At 53.9% G+C, this 14,762-nt stretch overlaps 1 protein-coding gene across 2 annotated transcripts in view; it reads right to left on the bottom strand.

Moving 5' to 3' along the window:
• Window positions 1-836: 836 nt before the first annotated feature.
• The window catches only part of LOC120542120 (ras-related protein Rab-26), a 45,139-nt gene continuing 31,213 nt past the window's right edge, over window positions 837-14,762 (bottom strand). For both annotated transcript variants that reach the window (XM_039774286.1, XM_039774287.1), the window contains exons 4-9: window positions 14,346-14,412; window positions 9,700-9,752; window positions 3,500-3,565; window positions 3,350-3,406; window positions 1,807-1,883; window positions 837-1,177 (exon numbers count right to left, since the gene is read on the bottom strand). In XM_039774286.1, coding sequence (XP_039630220.1) covers window positions 1,075-1,177; window positions 1,807-1,883; window positions 3,350-3,406; window positions 3,500-3,565; window positions 9,700-9,752; window positions 14,346-14,412 — 423 coding nt within the window. In that variant the 3' untranslated portion in view covers window positions 837-1,074. The remainder of the gene's footprint in view (window positions 1,178-1,806; window positions 1,884-3,349; window positions 3,407-3,499; window positions 3,566-9,699; window positions 9,753-14,345; window positions 14,413-14,762) is intronic.

The following is a 14,762-nucleotide window of genomic DNA, read 5'->3' as shown; positions in this document are numbered from 1 at the left end:
CACTCTACTGATGGGTCCTGCAGATGGAGCTGCCTCTTCCGGAATGCCAATGATGGGTTGGGGGGGGTGGGGGTCCTGTCTGATGGCTTTATGAGGCCTTAATGTATTCATTGTATTCACTGGGGCCTCAGCTATCCTGCCGACTACACCAGTTCTCTTCTGGGACAGTCCATGGAATCGTTTTGATGTGCCAGCTTCACTCCATTGTTGGCATGTTTTGGGTTTGGACTCCTCCTTCACTCCCACCTGCCCCCGTTTTGCTTAACTGGTGGGCACCACGGTGCTCTTGGGAGCTGCCATGAAATCTCAGCATGGAATCCTCGCCAGTTCCCCAAAGCGCTCAGTGGGCTCAACCACAAGCCCCTGAGCCCAAGCACTGCAGAGCCCCCCATCCTCACAGGACCCGCTGAGCTCTTTGGCACCCCCTACCCTCACTCCGTGTTTCCCCTTAATATTCAATAAACTCAGTTCTGCTCTGCTGCCCCCTGGTGTTCTCCTTCCAGTTTGTTTTCACCCTTTTGCCTCATTTCAGGCCTTCCTGGTCGACGTTCTTATTGGTCATTTGGCCGGCTGGCGAGGGTCTCAATATCAAGGCTGGGCAAGTGGCAGCCATAGTGCTGATGATGAAAGGCACTATATAGAGTCACCTGGCCTTGCTAATGCCCCCTTTGAAAGCCTTTGGGTTTGTTAAGAATGGTTGAGGTTGGCAGGTGGGCTGAAGACCCCTCATTGGAATAAGACCCCTCACTGTGCCACTTGGCCTCAGGTGGCAGTTGATGGGATGATGATGATGATGATTGGACAGACAGGGATGGAGGACAAGCTGGCCAGGGCAGGTGGGACAATGTGTGACAATGTGACCCCCAAAACACACGCAGAGGACACACCTCCCATTTTGCTCCGTGCCCACCACTAGGGCACACATTGGCACAGAGTGACGGCCCCCCAGATGTCGATGGAAGGACATGAGCTACAGACATGCACAGACTTTCCACAAGGAGAATATCCTGAACACTTAGAGAGACTGGGGACATTGTGCCCAGCGCCATCTCAGTCTGTGGCCCGTGGGGGCCGTTAGGACTTGCAGCACCCAGAGCTCTTCATCTCCTTGTTGACGTACTCGTGGAGCCGGAACTTCGGCTCGTTGGGCGTCTTCATCGACCGGTGCTTGAGCTCCCTGCGGGCACAAAGAAGGCAGGATTAAGACTGAGGACTACCATCTTCAGAGTGGGCATGGGCAGTGTGAGGGGAGTCCTGGAACAGGCATCGATGGACTGGGAGCCATCGGGGTGAGGGTACAGCATCCCCAGAATGGGCACCAACAGTGAGGGCACAGTGCAGGTGAGATGGTCTAAAGACCTGGGCATCAGCCTGGAGAGAGGAGAGATCTGAATTTGACACCATTGTGGGCAATTACAGGGTTGGCATTGAATGATGGACTGGACGCTAGCAGTGTGAGGTTGCAGCACCCACAGAAGGGGCATCAAGAGGTTTGGGCATCAGTTTGACTTGAGGAGACCCCTGAAGGGCTGGGTGCCCTTACTGTGAGTTCAGGGGTTGGCATTGCTAGACTGGAGACCAACAAGGTGGAAGCAGATCCCTGGCACATTGGGCCTAACTTGAGCTAAGCCACGCCGGTTCCAGGTGCCCTGTGTGCCCTCAGGAATGGCACTGCTGGTGCTGAGTTACAACTGCCTGGGTGAGGGAATGAGCAGGGTGACATACAACAAGAGGCACACCCAGATGGCACTAGTCGCACATCGGTGGGCACTGCTGGGATGAATAGTTGAAGAGTTTCCTACTCACTTTGCGATCGCCATGAATGCCAGCTCCACATTCAGACCACTCTTGGCGCTCGTCTCCATGAAGGGGACCCCAAACTCCTGGAAAAGGACAACATGGCGGAAAGGTGAGAGCAGCTCGACTGGAATGCCTTGTGATTGCAGACGCTGACAGCAGGGGGCGCAGTGTGCCCGTTGTATCACTGGCGCCTTGCTGTCCTTGTCACTTCAAATGTGACAGATGGGGCTTCATATGGCACCTGCCCAGTGCTGTGACAAGGGTGACCGGACAAGGGGTGGGGGGGGCAATGGGACTGACGGAACTGAAATCCACAGACCACGCCCACCTGTGCCACTCCACAGCCTTTGTTCATGGCATCGTCCGGTGGCCTGTGACACCTGCAGGTATCGGGCAAGGACCCGTGTTCATCTGGGGGTCTTCCTGCTCTTTGGACTGATGAGGATGGTGGATGCTGGCTACGACAGATGTGACAGTTGTGGGTGGCACTGGGTGATGAGGTGGCATCTCTCTAATGGCTATTTAAATAAAGTGCATTATTATTAATGTGCTGCCACTGCCTGGCATCGTGGTGACCTTCCGAGGGAGCAGAATTGGTGTCTGCGCTTCTCCCTTTACTCCTCCCTCATCCCCAAAGAAAGGCCCGCTGGGTGAAGTGGTGCCCCTCAGGGGGAGCTGAGAGGTGCCCCCTCTGACCCTCAACTGGACTGCAAGTCAGATATGGGTGGACTGTCGATGGCTGGTGTCGCCCCCTCAGGAGCCAACGGTCATGTCGGGGGGCTTTGATGAAATGGAATTAGCAGATGGACCACAAATGTTGACACAGACGTTCAGATAGTACCTCACATGGCACTGTGCCAACAACACATTGGCCACTGATCTATAAGATACTTATGACGGCGGGCACCTGGGGGCCTCGCTGGCTTCTTGGTCCAGTAAAGATTAATGGTGGACCCAAACGGGGCGGCCAAGGTGGTTGACAACTGAGGAGATGTGCCCACTGGGCACAAGAGAGGAGCTGGTAGCAGTTGGTGTCACTCAGTATTGCCCACTACTGGAGTGTGTGTCGTCCTGAAAGTGAATGAGATGGATTGGGCAAGCACAAGCCTCACTGGGGACAGTGGCACAAGGGGCTACAATGAGACTGGACATCGAATGGGTCAGACCCAACTCTCTGTGCATGTGCCATCTCTGCAGAGGACCTGGTGGGCACATCAAGCCTTCTGTGTGGCAGCAGACACAGAGACCAAAGCAAAAGTGACGCCGTTCAAGAATGGCACTGGTGAGCCAACTGGGTAACAATACGGAGTGCCAACAGTGGGCACAGGGATAAGAATGGGTTAAAAAATAAGGAAGAGTTGGAGAATCCGGCAGCACGGAAGGCGAGGACGCCTCGCTTGAACCCCCCGCCGCTCTCGATTTAAACTGGTAATTCAGAGTCTGGCCGCTAGATGGCAGAATTGGACCATTTTAGGCGTACGGCGGAATTGAAGAGGAGGAAGGCCGTCCAGCTGCGCACCTTCACCGGCGTCCCGCCCGTCCACCCTACCTTGGCCAGCTTCTCTCCATCTTCTCGTTTGACCACCCGCTCGTGAGTGGCGTCTGCCTGCAGGATCGAGAACATCAAATTAGAGCCGACAGAAAGAAAGAAAGAAAGAAGCCAAGTGGACACGAAAGGTGACGAGGCCGGGTGGCTTACCTTATTGCCCAGCAACATGAGGACCACGTCCTGCTGCGCGTATTCGTGGATTTCTGTCAGCCACGCCTGTGGAGGGCCAATGAAGAAGAGGAGGAAGAAGAAGAAGAGGGCATTTAGTGGCACCTTTGAGATCTAAAAGACCATCTGTGACACGAGATGAGGACATGGCATGAGACACATGTGTCACATCACAGAGGAGCAGTTGTCACCACCAGGAACCATTTGAAACATAACACCCATCTCAAGTTTAATGCCCGGATACAGCAGCTTGTTGAAGTATAATTATCTGGGCACAACAGCCATAGTCTGTTTAGAGCCTTGGCACAATAGTCATCCAAAATAAAGAGCCCAGGCTTAATGCCCAACTGAGGTAAAGCATCTGGGCGCAACAGCCATCTGAAATACAGTGCAGTATGGCACCAGGGCACAATGGCTTGTTCATTCCTAACTGCCCCAGTAACCACAGTGGGCCCTTGCCATTCGTGACCCCAGGATGGAGCCCATGTGTTGAGGGAATGGTGCCCGTCACTAATGCATTTTTCTCAGGAACTGGCGGCTTCTCGCTCAGCAACAGCATGGCAGCTAATCAAATGCAAAATCATGCAATTAGGGTGAAGATGAGTAATGGAGTCCTAAAGTGAATCAAACCGCTGCCCACCTGCCTGCCCGAATGCCAGTCTGCCCACACATCTTCCTGGACTTGTCCTGCCTGCCTCTCTCAGCCACTCGTACTGCCCAACTCCTTCCAGCCCTGGTCTTCATCACACTGGGCACAGGCATGTTGGCTCATTTGGCTGGTACCTTCCCATAGTGCTTTGCTGTGCCAGCCACTTTGACTTTGGGACACCTTTCCTGGTTCATATGCCACCGCTGGCTCACAATCAGGTGACCCTCACACTTACATCACGTGGGTAAAGCACACTAGGGGCCTTGAAGGTGGCATGTAACCCTTTGACATTGTCCCAGGCTGGTCCTGCATGGGAGACACAGGCAGCCTGTGGACCGTCACCTCAAGATGGAGGGCCCAATGAGGACCGGCACCTGGTGAAGTGAACGAGCAGCAGACATGTGGGCACCGAGCCCCGTGACACCCATAGTAGGTTTAGAGTACTGATGAGCCACGTATGCCCTTATCTATGACCTTCACGGGCATAGGCACAGACCCTACCCAGTTATCTGGCTTTGTGCCAGGCCTGTGCTTGTGAGAGGAGTATCATGTGACTGCCATGCCAGAGTCCCCTTCTTCACACACACATCTTGTGCCATCTTTCATTATAAGTTGTTTGTGGTTTCCTCAGGTGCCCTCTGCTGCTCCCTGGCAGAGCTGCTGCCATCACTCTTAAAGAATCTCATTCTGCTGGCCGATGTTCTCCTCAAATTTCAATGTGGCTAGGGTGGCACTGAACCAGCCTGTACCCAGCATGCCCTGGTGTTGGCACTCTGCCAGTCTCAGTACCTTGTGTTGACAGGCGCTCTAAAATTTAGATGAGATGCCTGTCTTTGTGTCCAGTAGGATGTGCCACTCCATTATGAGACACACAGGCTTCTTAATGGGTAACTTGGAGTGACCAGGGGGGCCGTGCTGTGGCAAATTGGCAGCCCTCTGCTGGCGTGTGAAAACGTGCACATTGGTGGAGTACAGGGGTCTGTTAATGTCACACGACACCCCTTTGGGGGGGGTAAAAGACGTCCTGTGGAGGACCTCCACCAGTCTGAAACTGGGGCTGTAAGGAGCCAGACCAGAATGCCAGCACAGACACGGGTCAGCTCTGGGCACAGGTGAGCCATGCCATGCCCAGCCAGCCACACATAGGCAGGGCTTCAAGGCACCACAGGCCTGCTTGATTAGTTAATGGCGTCACCCTGAAGGGGGGCCACAAAAGGCTACTGCTGTTATGTGGTGCCCAGCCAGATGGTCAGATGAAGTGACACGTTCTTCAGGTAGGCACCTTCGCACAAGGAGTCTGCTCCTCCGCCATCCATGCCAATCTCAGGCCCACATAGGTAAGAGCAGGCAAAGGCGAGTGAGATGGCAGGCACCGTCACTGTAAATCTAACCTGAATTCTAACAAATGGCGTAGTAAGCGGGATGAGCGCCGCTTTTTAAGAGGATTGTACAGGCGGGCATCTTTGAAGTGCTGCAGTTACACTTCGGGCTCTTCAGGAGGGTCCACGTCATGTGGAAGGCCAAAGGGACAAAAGAAGGACAGTGGCTGGTTAATTATATAGCACCTTTCAAGGGCATGCAGCAGTGCAGTGCCAGGCAGTGGGATTGTGGACGGAGCATCCAGCACAATAAGATGACTGACAGCAAAGCAGCGTCATGTCAGTAAGGGAGGGGCGGAGTCGGAAGAGGCAGAGGCGGGGCTTCAGCCTGACCACACCACAAGTAGGTGGCACCAGAAGGTGGGCTGGAGGCGGAGGCTCTACTGCAAAGTCAGGCAAAGTCCACCATGAGGACCACCAAGAGTCCATAACTGCTTGTCACCCTCCCGCATCTTCTATGTCACAGCACTGGGGCTCAGGGGACATTAAGAGGACAAATGTGATCGTGTTTAATTCCTACTCATATAGCGCCTTTCCCAGTGACCTCCTCCACAGTAATGTAAGTCACCTGCCCCTCAGCCACATGTCATAGAGGGCACCAGTGGCATCAGAAGTGCCACCAGCTACTCATGCAGACCACCAGCTCAACTGGCCAAGCGCTCGCACTGTGCAGCCCTGACCCTAACATTCACATCCCACTGTACTTTTGGGGGGTCTGCACATCTCTGTCAGGTGCCCATTGGCCTTAGCTGAGACTGTGTGCCAGAATGGGTATAGAGTGAGACTGGCAGAAACAGGGGCACAATAAGGGATTGCTGCTGTATTTGGGGTTCCCATGACCCGAGGTCGAGGGGGTACAGAATACAGACAGGAGACCCCCCCTTAATCATGTGTGCCTCCACTGAGCTCTCGGACCCCCAGTTCCATTTCTGGCACATTCTCAAGAATCCCAGCTTCGAACCAGTGAGGCTAACAGACTGGCACAGCAGACTAGGGCATATGAATGGAACTAGCAGGCCAAACCTGGCACCCTGACTGGATGTGCCCAACTGACCACCCTACTAGCGCGGGTGGCACTAACTCTCACATGTCAATCGGAATCAGCAGTCTGTGCTCATACAGTGGGGATGAAGCCCCCACTGCCACCTGCAACCCCCCTGACTGTCTGAGCCACACGAGTCTAAAATGAGAAATAACAGCGGCAATAAATCAGCACGCGGCATGAGGAGGGCGCACACGCCAGGCGGCACTTGACATTTAGCGGCATGCCCGTGATTAATCACAAGTCCGATGGTTAGCGCCGCGCTGGAACGCAATCTTCATTTATTAGAGTTAACAGAGGCGGAGAGTGCCAGGCGATGAACAGAGTCCACTGGCAGCCTGGCATCAAATGGAAATCAGCAGGTCAGGGTTAACTTTATATAGCACCTTTAGTGCTTATATAGGAGGGCAGCGGCTGGTGTCTTTCGGGCCTGGCATGTCGATCAGAAAGTGAAAACGTCCACCGTGAAGTTGACTGGCAGAGCCTTCTGTGGACCCCACTGCTGCCCATCAACCACACGTCTTGTGACACAGCGCCCCCTGCTGCAGAGGCAGGAACTTGTGTGTCCATCAGCTCTGCCGCAGCTGACTGTGAGCACCACTACTGGGACGGTGGGCACAATACCGCACCCTACAGCTGATGAAACCCCTTAGTGGGCAGGTAGTGTATAACAGCGCCCCCTATCAGCAGTGAAGCAACCCATGGTGAAGTGATGGACAAGAACGCCACACCCCATGGAGCTGAGGTTCATAGTAGTGCCCCCTACAGCTGGTATGGCATCTGCAGTTATTTGGGGTGTCACAACAGATGACAACATCTGGTGGGGTGGTGGCTCACAGCAAGAACCCTTACATCTGATAAGCCACCCAGGTGACAACAGCACCCCCTAAAGTAGAGTGGACACACCACATGGGTCATAACTGTGCCCCCTACAGCCATTAAGGTATTCAGTAGTGCATTGGGTCACAGTGACATTTACTGTGGTGGAGGGTCGTGATGGAGCCCCCAGAACTGCTAAGGTGTCGTTCATTCTCAGGTGGCAGCTGCAATGTCTCCCTCAATGGGCACAACGACATCACAAGTAAATGGGCACACAGGACCCAGCCTTCCATCCACCCAGCCACTGACTGAGGAGCTGCTACCTGTCCCACCCCAGACTTTGAATGCCTTCTGTAACTGGCATGCCACCCAGTCTCCTGGGACCCACTGGCACCTTGACAGCTTTATACCAGCCCAGGAAACCAACAAGCCCGATGAGACAGTTGTACCCGCTACTCTGCTAGTGCCCCCACCAACTCCTTCCTAATTCTAATTGATGGCCACTTGGGTTGCCTCCTGCCTTGTGCCAGTTCCCGTGAATGTGAGTGTGAAGGGCACTATATAAAATGAAGGCTGGCACAGACTTGTTTCTCGACTCACCTGTAAGTTTGCCTCATCCAGATGGCCACCTCCTCCGACAGGCTGCTTGGCATTGACTAATCCTGAACTTGGCACTAATTGAGTCCCAGCGCGCTCAGCCTGGAAACAGCGGGTGGGGGGGGGGCGTTGAGGGGGGCATGGAAAGCGAGTCTCCACTCATCAGGCCTGCAGCACTCGGCGAGCCAGAGAATCCCGTTAAATACTTCTGATCTGGCGGGGGCACCAGCACACTCGGCAACGCGGCAGCGAGGTGTCAGTCATCATCATATCTCATCAGGATATGCCAGGAGGAGTTAAGATTATGGGTAAGTCGTTGGGAGATGATGCCCACAAAAAACACAAGTAGTGCCTTCACAAGGTTTGGACTGGCGAGGACCCCACTCAGGAGGAGGGCATATTCTGATATTGAGGGTGCCAGGGAGCTTTGGTGTTCACCTGTTGTACATATCAGGGACCTTAACAAGAAGCCATGAAATCATTGAGAAGTGAAAGGCGCTATATTACATTACAATCAGTCTCTCGAGTGAGAAAGGTGCCAACTGAACGAGTCCACCTGCATTTGATGGACAAAGATGGGGCGGAGTGGTGGCTCTGAGGCTAAGGATCTGCGCTGGTATCCCAACGGTTGCCGGTTTGAATCCCTGCCACAGCCAAAAGAGATCCTACTCTGCTGGGCCCTTGAGGAAGACCCTTAACCTGTAATTGCTCGAGGGGCGCTGTACAATGGCGGACCCTGCGCTCTGACCCCAAGGCGCAGGCGAAAACTAACAAATTCCTAATACAAGAAAATTGTATAAGGCAAAATTAAAAAGAAAAAAAAAAAGAGGACACAGTGGCTGGCATTGGGGGCAGCGATTATGATTGACTGAGAAGGCACTGATGCCAACCTGAGTGAAGCTGTACAATGAAAATGTCACATTTAAAAACTAGGCTGCAGATGTTGTCCCCCTCATGGACTCATGGTGGTCCTACACACAAGTGATGGAATAAGAGCCTGGGGGTCTTGCAGGTGCCACTAGGGGGAGCTGGCAGCACGCAGGTCTGGTGATAGGTAGAGGACAGCTGGTGCCACACAAGGGTGGTCTTTTGTTTTCTGTGTCAGTCTCTGTTTGACGTGTCACTTTTGTCCTCCCCTGTCTGCTCTACCTGTTGAGCCGGAGTAGGCGGGGCCTCATGTTGAAAATATGTCTAAATGGGTAGACCCATCCACTGTGGCCCCGCCCCAAGTCCCAGTGCTGTGACGTCATTGGACACTTCTCCGTCCACCTCTGTGCAGCACACAGGGGTAGCAGAAAGGGGCAAGGAATGGGTCCCTTAAGCTCCTCCCATCCCTGCCAGGCCTCCTGCCACTCAACCCCCTGGTTCCTACCCTTACTGCATGTGGTACCCTGGCATAGAACAGACAATTTTGTGTTCAAGAGTTGGGCAGTGCATGGCAGTCTGTGGTTTCTCCATTAGGAGGCATCACCTGAAGGTGATACTTGGTGCTACAATTGGCCATGAAAGGCACTATATAAGACAATGCCCGCTATGTGCCAGCCTCAATCCAAAAATGCTATCCACAGTCTGAAGTCTCCTCTGTCATCATGGCAAAAAAGAGAAGACCCAGAGTCAGAAGGCTGCCCATCCCAGCCCTGGCATGCAGCCTCCCCATGGTGTGAAGCCCCCCGACGTTCACCCCTCGGATTCTCACCTGAATGTTGTCAAATGAACTTTTATTGGTGACGTCGTAGAGCAGCAGCAGAGCTGGAAAGAGAAAGGAGAGAAGAAGCTGAATGGCGGTGTGCCACCTGGAGCCATGGCACCTAGGCCGTGAAAAGCCAGTGCCACTTGTCCACCACATGTGGCTGAAGCCTCCAGTGGGCAAAGCCCAGTTAGGACAGGAAACCCCTAGGGGGCCACAGTGGATGATTAATTGTAGGTAAAGTGAGTCGCTCCTTTGGGGGTCTCGCCACCAGCGGCTCACCTCTTTGATTCTTTGACCTTTCCTGCCATCATGGGGGGTTTCTTATATAGTGCACTTTCACCTAAAGCCATTGGCACCTCCTGTTGCTTGTCCTGTGTCACAGATGAGGCACTTGCCTGAGACCCCCCTAAAGACCACCTCATATCTTTAGCCCCTCGCTGGGCTCATCTGACTGAACCAGTGGTGTTCACCTGTGAGTGACCTTGGGGACATTAAAATGACGCTTACATTTCGGACCACCAGAGCCCTGGTTGGCATCACCTGTACAGTTCTTCTGAGAGGGCTGTGGGTGCGCGCCCACATGATGCCCACATAATGGTATTGCGGTGGGCTGCATGACTAACCCACTGGCCCCTCCACTTATAACCTGCATGCCGAATTCAGGGGGAGTCGCAGACAAAACAATAGACCCTCACACACCCGTCTTATGAGGGGCCACAAATGATGGCATGTCGGGGTCTTAGCCCCCTTCGGCGTGTTACTCCCTTAGCCAGACGTGTTTGGAAAACACATTATGTGCCCCTTGGGGTCTTTTGTGGAGGGTGGTGTGTGTGTGTGTTTGTGTAGTAGAGGGGTCTAGTGGCATCTTTAGGGGGGCTTCAGGAGTTTAAGCCCCTGTTCTTCATTTCAACATGTATGTATGGCTCATGTAGTACCCACTGGGACCCCGCCGCCATTTGACTGGCGTGAGACCTCTAGGGTCGCTCCCCCAATTCTCGATCTAACGGGGGGGCATGGGGGGCTAAGCCATTAATAACCGCTAAAGCTAATGACCCCCGTGGGGCTTCGAGTTCACTGATGTGCACAGAGAACAGACAAAGATATGGGGGGCTGCACACAATACGACACGGCCTTCAGCCTCCGAAGCCCCCCAGTCCCGACACGTCCTGATGAATGAGCACTCAGTTTACAATGGCTGGTGGACCCTTACGAGCCCCTCACACCGTCACAGGGTGCTTTAGCTGCCAGGGACAGTCCGTCGGTGATGGCCTTTTGTCATCCAGCCAGTGCCCACTGCCGCATGCCCGGAGGATTTAACAAATGAAGCTGCTGTGTGACAAGAGCAATGAAGAGGGGGGCTTATCGGACCCCTCGATGTGGATCTGCATACATTGGCATGAGTCTTTGCTGTTGATGACTCTGTCTTCGGTCCCCGAGGCTGTGGGACATGGTGGGATCCTGAAGACGTCACTTCACCTGCCTGGGCTCCAACTGGAAGAACAAAAAGAGCAGGAGCTGGATGGGCATCAGCCGCTGGATGAAGCAGGAACAATCATCATCATCATCATCATCATACTGATAACCCCCTCAGTGTGCCACCACGCCACTCGAGATTAACAGAGGACTGGTATTGGAAGGCAGATGAGCGGTATGACGGGTGATTGAATGAAGCCGTCAGCGTGGCAGCAGATCAATGGCACATCGATTTCGCTTTGGTTTTGTCACACACAGTGGACGTCAAACATGCAGATGTGCTTTCCATTTCACTTCCACCGCTGACACCGTAAAGGTGACAAATGAGCCTCGCATGTCAGAGTCACGCCCGCCGCTCAGCGACTGTCAACATTAAGAGGCCCACAGAGGGGAGGGAGGTGGGGGCACAGTGGCATTACCAGTGCCATTGTCACTGGCAGTGGGCAGGCTGGCGCCACGTGCAGGTCCCGCCAGCACAAATGGGGCTGATGACAAGTGGCGAGCGCTGTGACGATGGCCCACCGCTGGCTGCCGGGTTTGATCAGATTTGATTTGCTTTCTTATGCCAGCCGTCCTCCCGATGCCCTCCTGTGTAATCAGAAGACTTGATGGATGTGATGAATTATTCAGCTGCCATTACTGAAGGCGGGCATCTTGAAGGGGATTGACTCTGAAAATCATCAGGAGCAGGCCGAGGGTGGGCTGCTGTGGCACAGGCCACGCAGTAGGGGTGAACACATTTGAAGTGATGCCATCTGTGCCCCGTTTAGGCTCTTTGCCCTTCATGTCCATCTCTGCTCTCGTCTTTCTGCTGGACGTCCAGTCGCCCTTCGCATTGCTTTTTCAGGTCATTTCTATGATTTGGGCAGATGAGACCCCCACAGTGTCTGGACTTGTAGCCCACACAGAGGGGACTATTGACATTTTAACTGCATTTGTGCTCAGTCTGGTGGTGGGCAGAGTCAAGTCCACCATGACCCCCCAAGTCTGTCTCATGAGCCAGGTAAGGCGCTATATTGACCAGAGTTAAATATTAGAATTCTGATGGTGCCCGTTTGTAGAATAACCTGCTGTTCCTCTTTAACATGATGTGGCAGCTCTCTGGCATCGGATGACTGGCCTGAGATTCTCCAGTGCCATCTTATTGACAAGAGGCAATCCTCGTTGTCTAAACCTGTGCGACATGGGCATCTGCATCTTGCCATTAACTTATCGAACGGCGGTCAAAGGCTCCGCAGGCTGGTGGCATGCGTAGATGGTGCCCAGTCCTGGTGACTTCTTTATTTGTGCCACTTTACATGCGAAGCTCCTCAGATTGTATGAAATGATTGGACTTTTTCACTGGTTGGCATTTTGTCCTAGTGGATGATGGACTGGTAAACTGCCAGGCCTACTGTGCCCCTCATCTTAACGAACTCGGCGATGTGAAAGGCGCTATATCACGTAAAGACTGCGCTCGCTGCTTTCGAGTCATTTATAGAATTGAGGCCAACACCTCAGACTCGCTGCAGCTGGAGACGATGGCTGCCGGTGGTTTCCATGGCAACCCCTCTCGACACCTCTCAAATTGCGCGAATTCGCCGCTTTTCTTTCATTTCATTGGATTTCTTTTCTGAATGGTGAGAAACTCGAAGAGAGCCAAGCCATGTGTGCCATCTGGGGCACTGGTGCCACCTCATAGTTTTCTCTTTCTTGTTGGCCTGACGCAGGATTCCCGGGGTCTTGGGGTCTCGTTTATCAGCCAAAGTCAGCCTCCTCTCTTCTGTTCTTTCAGAGCCGCTGAGCCACAGTGCCCCTCATCTCTCACCTCGTCCTCAGATGGCACTGCTTTCTGATGCCCCGTTTCCTTTCAATGACACTGCCCATTGGTTTGTGGCCCCAGGGCGTTCATTTCCCACATGAGGGGCTCTCCATTGCCAGGCCGTCACAGACACACTCGAGTGGCAGATGCCCCCCATCATCCTGTAGCTCTCGTCAAGGCTGGTAACCCTGGACATGAAGTTTGTTTCCTCCTCACTTGAGTGCCCACCGGGTGTCCTTAGGGACCTCCATTGGCTTATTCCAACTTTGTGCTTCGCTGACTGCATGTCTTCAGGTTCCACCCTGCTGCTTGTTCACGGAAATGGGGGGTCAAAGGAAAAGAAAGTGGAGATCAGGCTGGCATTACTGCATGTCGCTGCCCTGTGGCACTGTGGGCTAAATGGGGTGATAAGTCTCTGGCCAGAGGAATGAGGGCTGATGGTTTGGGTGGCAATTCTCAACTGATGGGCCGGGGGTCATTTAAATACATAATGGGCATAAGGAGGGGGGCCGTGCCGAGGTGACCAGCTTGTCACAATAATGGATTGGGCACAGGCCGATGACAAAAGCAAAAATATGAGAACACAGCAGAGATGGGCACTAAAGAGTCAGCTAAAGGGGCTGAGGCTGGGCAGGGCGGGCGCCAGCGTCTTTATTAAGAGCAGTGCACTGCGGGGTGGCACCAGTGACCCGGGCCTTATTTCAGTTGTCCTCCTCCTGTCTCTGCGCTCCCCCGAGTGCCCGCTGCTGTCTCCATGCGTGTTGCTCCATCGTGTTGCGTCGCCCCCTCAGACCGACGCTCCTGTCGTGCCACACAAATGAGAACAAATCCAAACTGGCAGCTGCCGCTTTATGATAATGGCGCACAAAGGCTGCCAAGGTATTTGCATAAAGCGTCGCCCGGCGCTCGTTCGGAGTACAAAGACGTGGCATTCCAATGGGAGGCTTCAGTTTCATGTCTTTTTCCACCTCAAGTCAAAATGCAGGAGCGGGCGCTTACGTAAGGTGGGCATCGAGGGGCTTTGTCGGAGCGGCGCTGTTGGTTTCCTGCCCTTTCCTTTTAATTTAGAGAGGATTTTTGAAAAGAGCATCAGGTGCCAATCAAATGGCCGAGTGGTTCATCTGCCTGTTGGGGGACTGAGGAGGGCAGCGCAGCCAGTGGCTGGCAGAAGACGCTCATGGCTTGTGTGCTGCTGGCAGGCGGTGGGCGGTGGGCTCAGGATCACTGTGGGGGTTCCGGAGATGTATCAACAAGCCACACTGTTGATCTGCTCATCAATGTGGAGGGTGGCGCCACAGCTTTGTGCCCGTCGTCCCCAGAATGCAGCCGTTGTGACATGAAGCATGCGCTGCTGTGGGCGGGCATGAGGGGCTCTTACCGTGAGCGTCCCGGTAGTAGGCGTGGGTGACACTGCGGAATCGCTCCTGCCCGGCCGTGTCCCACATCTGGAAGAGAGGCAAAGAAGAACTTGTGAGAAAATGAGGGCGCTGGTTCAGGCTGAAAGGCGCTATATACATTCAACACTGACCTACACAACGGGGGAGAGAAAACCATTAGGAAAGGTGCAAGTTCAGGGAGGACGCCCAAGAGAGCCCCCCAAGGTGTCCTGCAGGGCTTGTCACCCCCCACACCCCTCCACCTCATATTGTTATGGAGAACCAAAGTGGATTCTTCTGGAATGCTTGGGTTCGTCTGGAGTTGGCTGCCAGGGAGGGAGGGAGGCCTCACCCTAGTGGTCTGACCCCTCAACTCCACAGCAGGGCTTCAGCCACCCAGGCCAACTTCCTTAACGTCC

The sequence above is a fragment of the Polypterus senegalus genome, chromosome 13 (genome assembly GCF_016835505.1).
Source record: "Polypterus senegalus isolate Bchr_013 chromosome 13, ASM1683550v1, whole genome shotgun sequence".
Taxonomy (NCBI): Eukaryota; Metazoa; Chordata; class Cladistia; order Polypteriformes; family Polypteridae; genus Polypterus; species Polypterus senegalus.
Note: the sequence above shows the minus strand (reverse complement) of the source record. Positions and strands in the feature narration are given on the sequence as shown.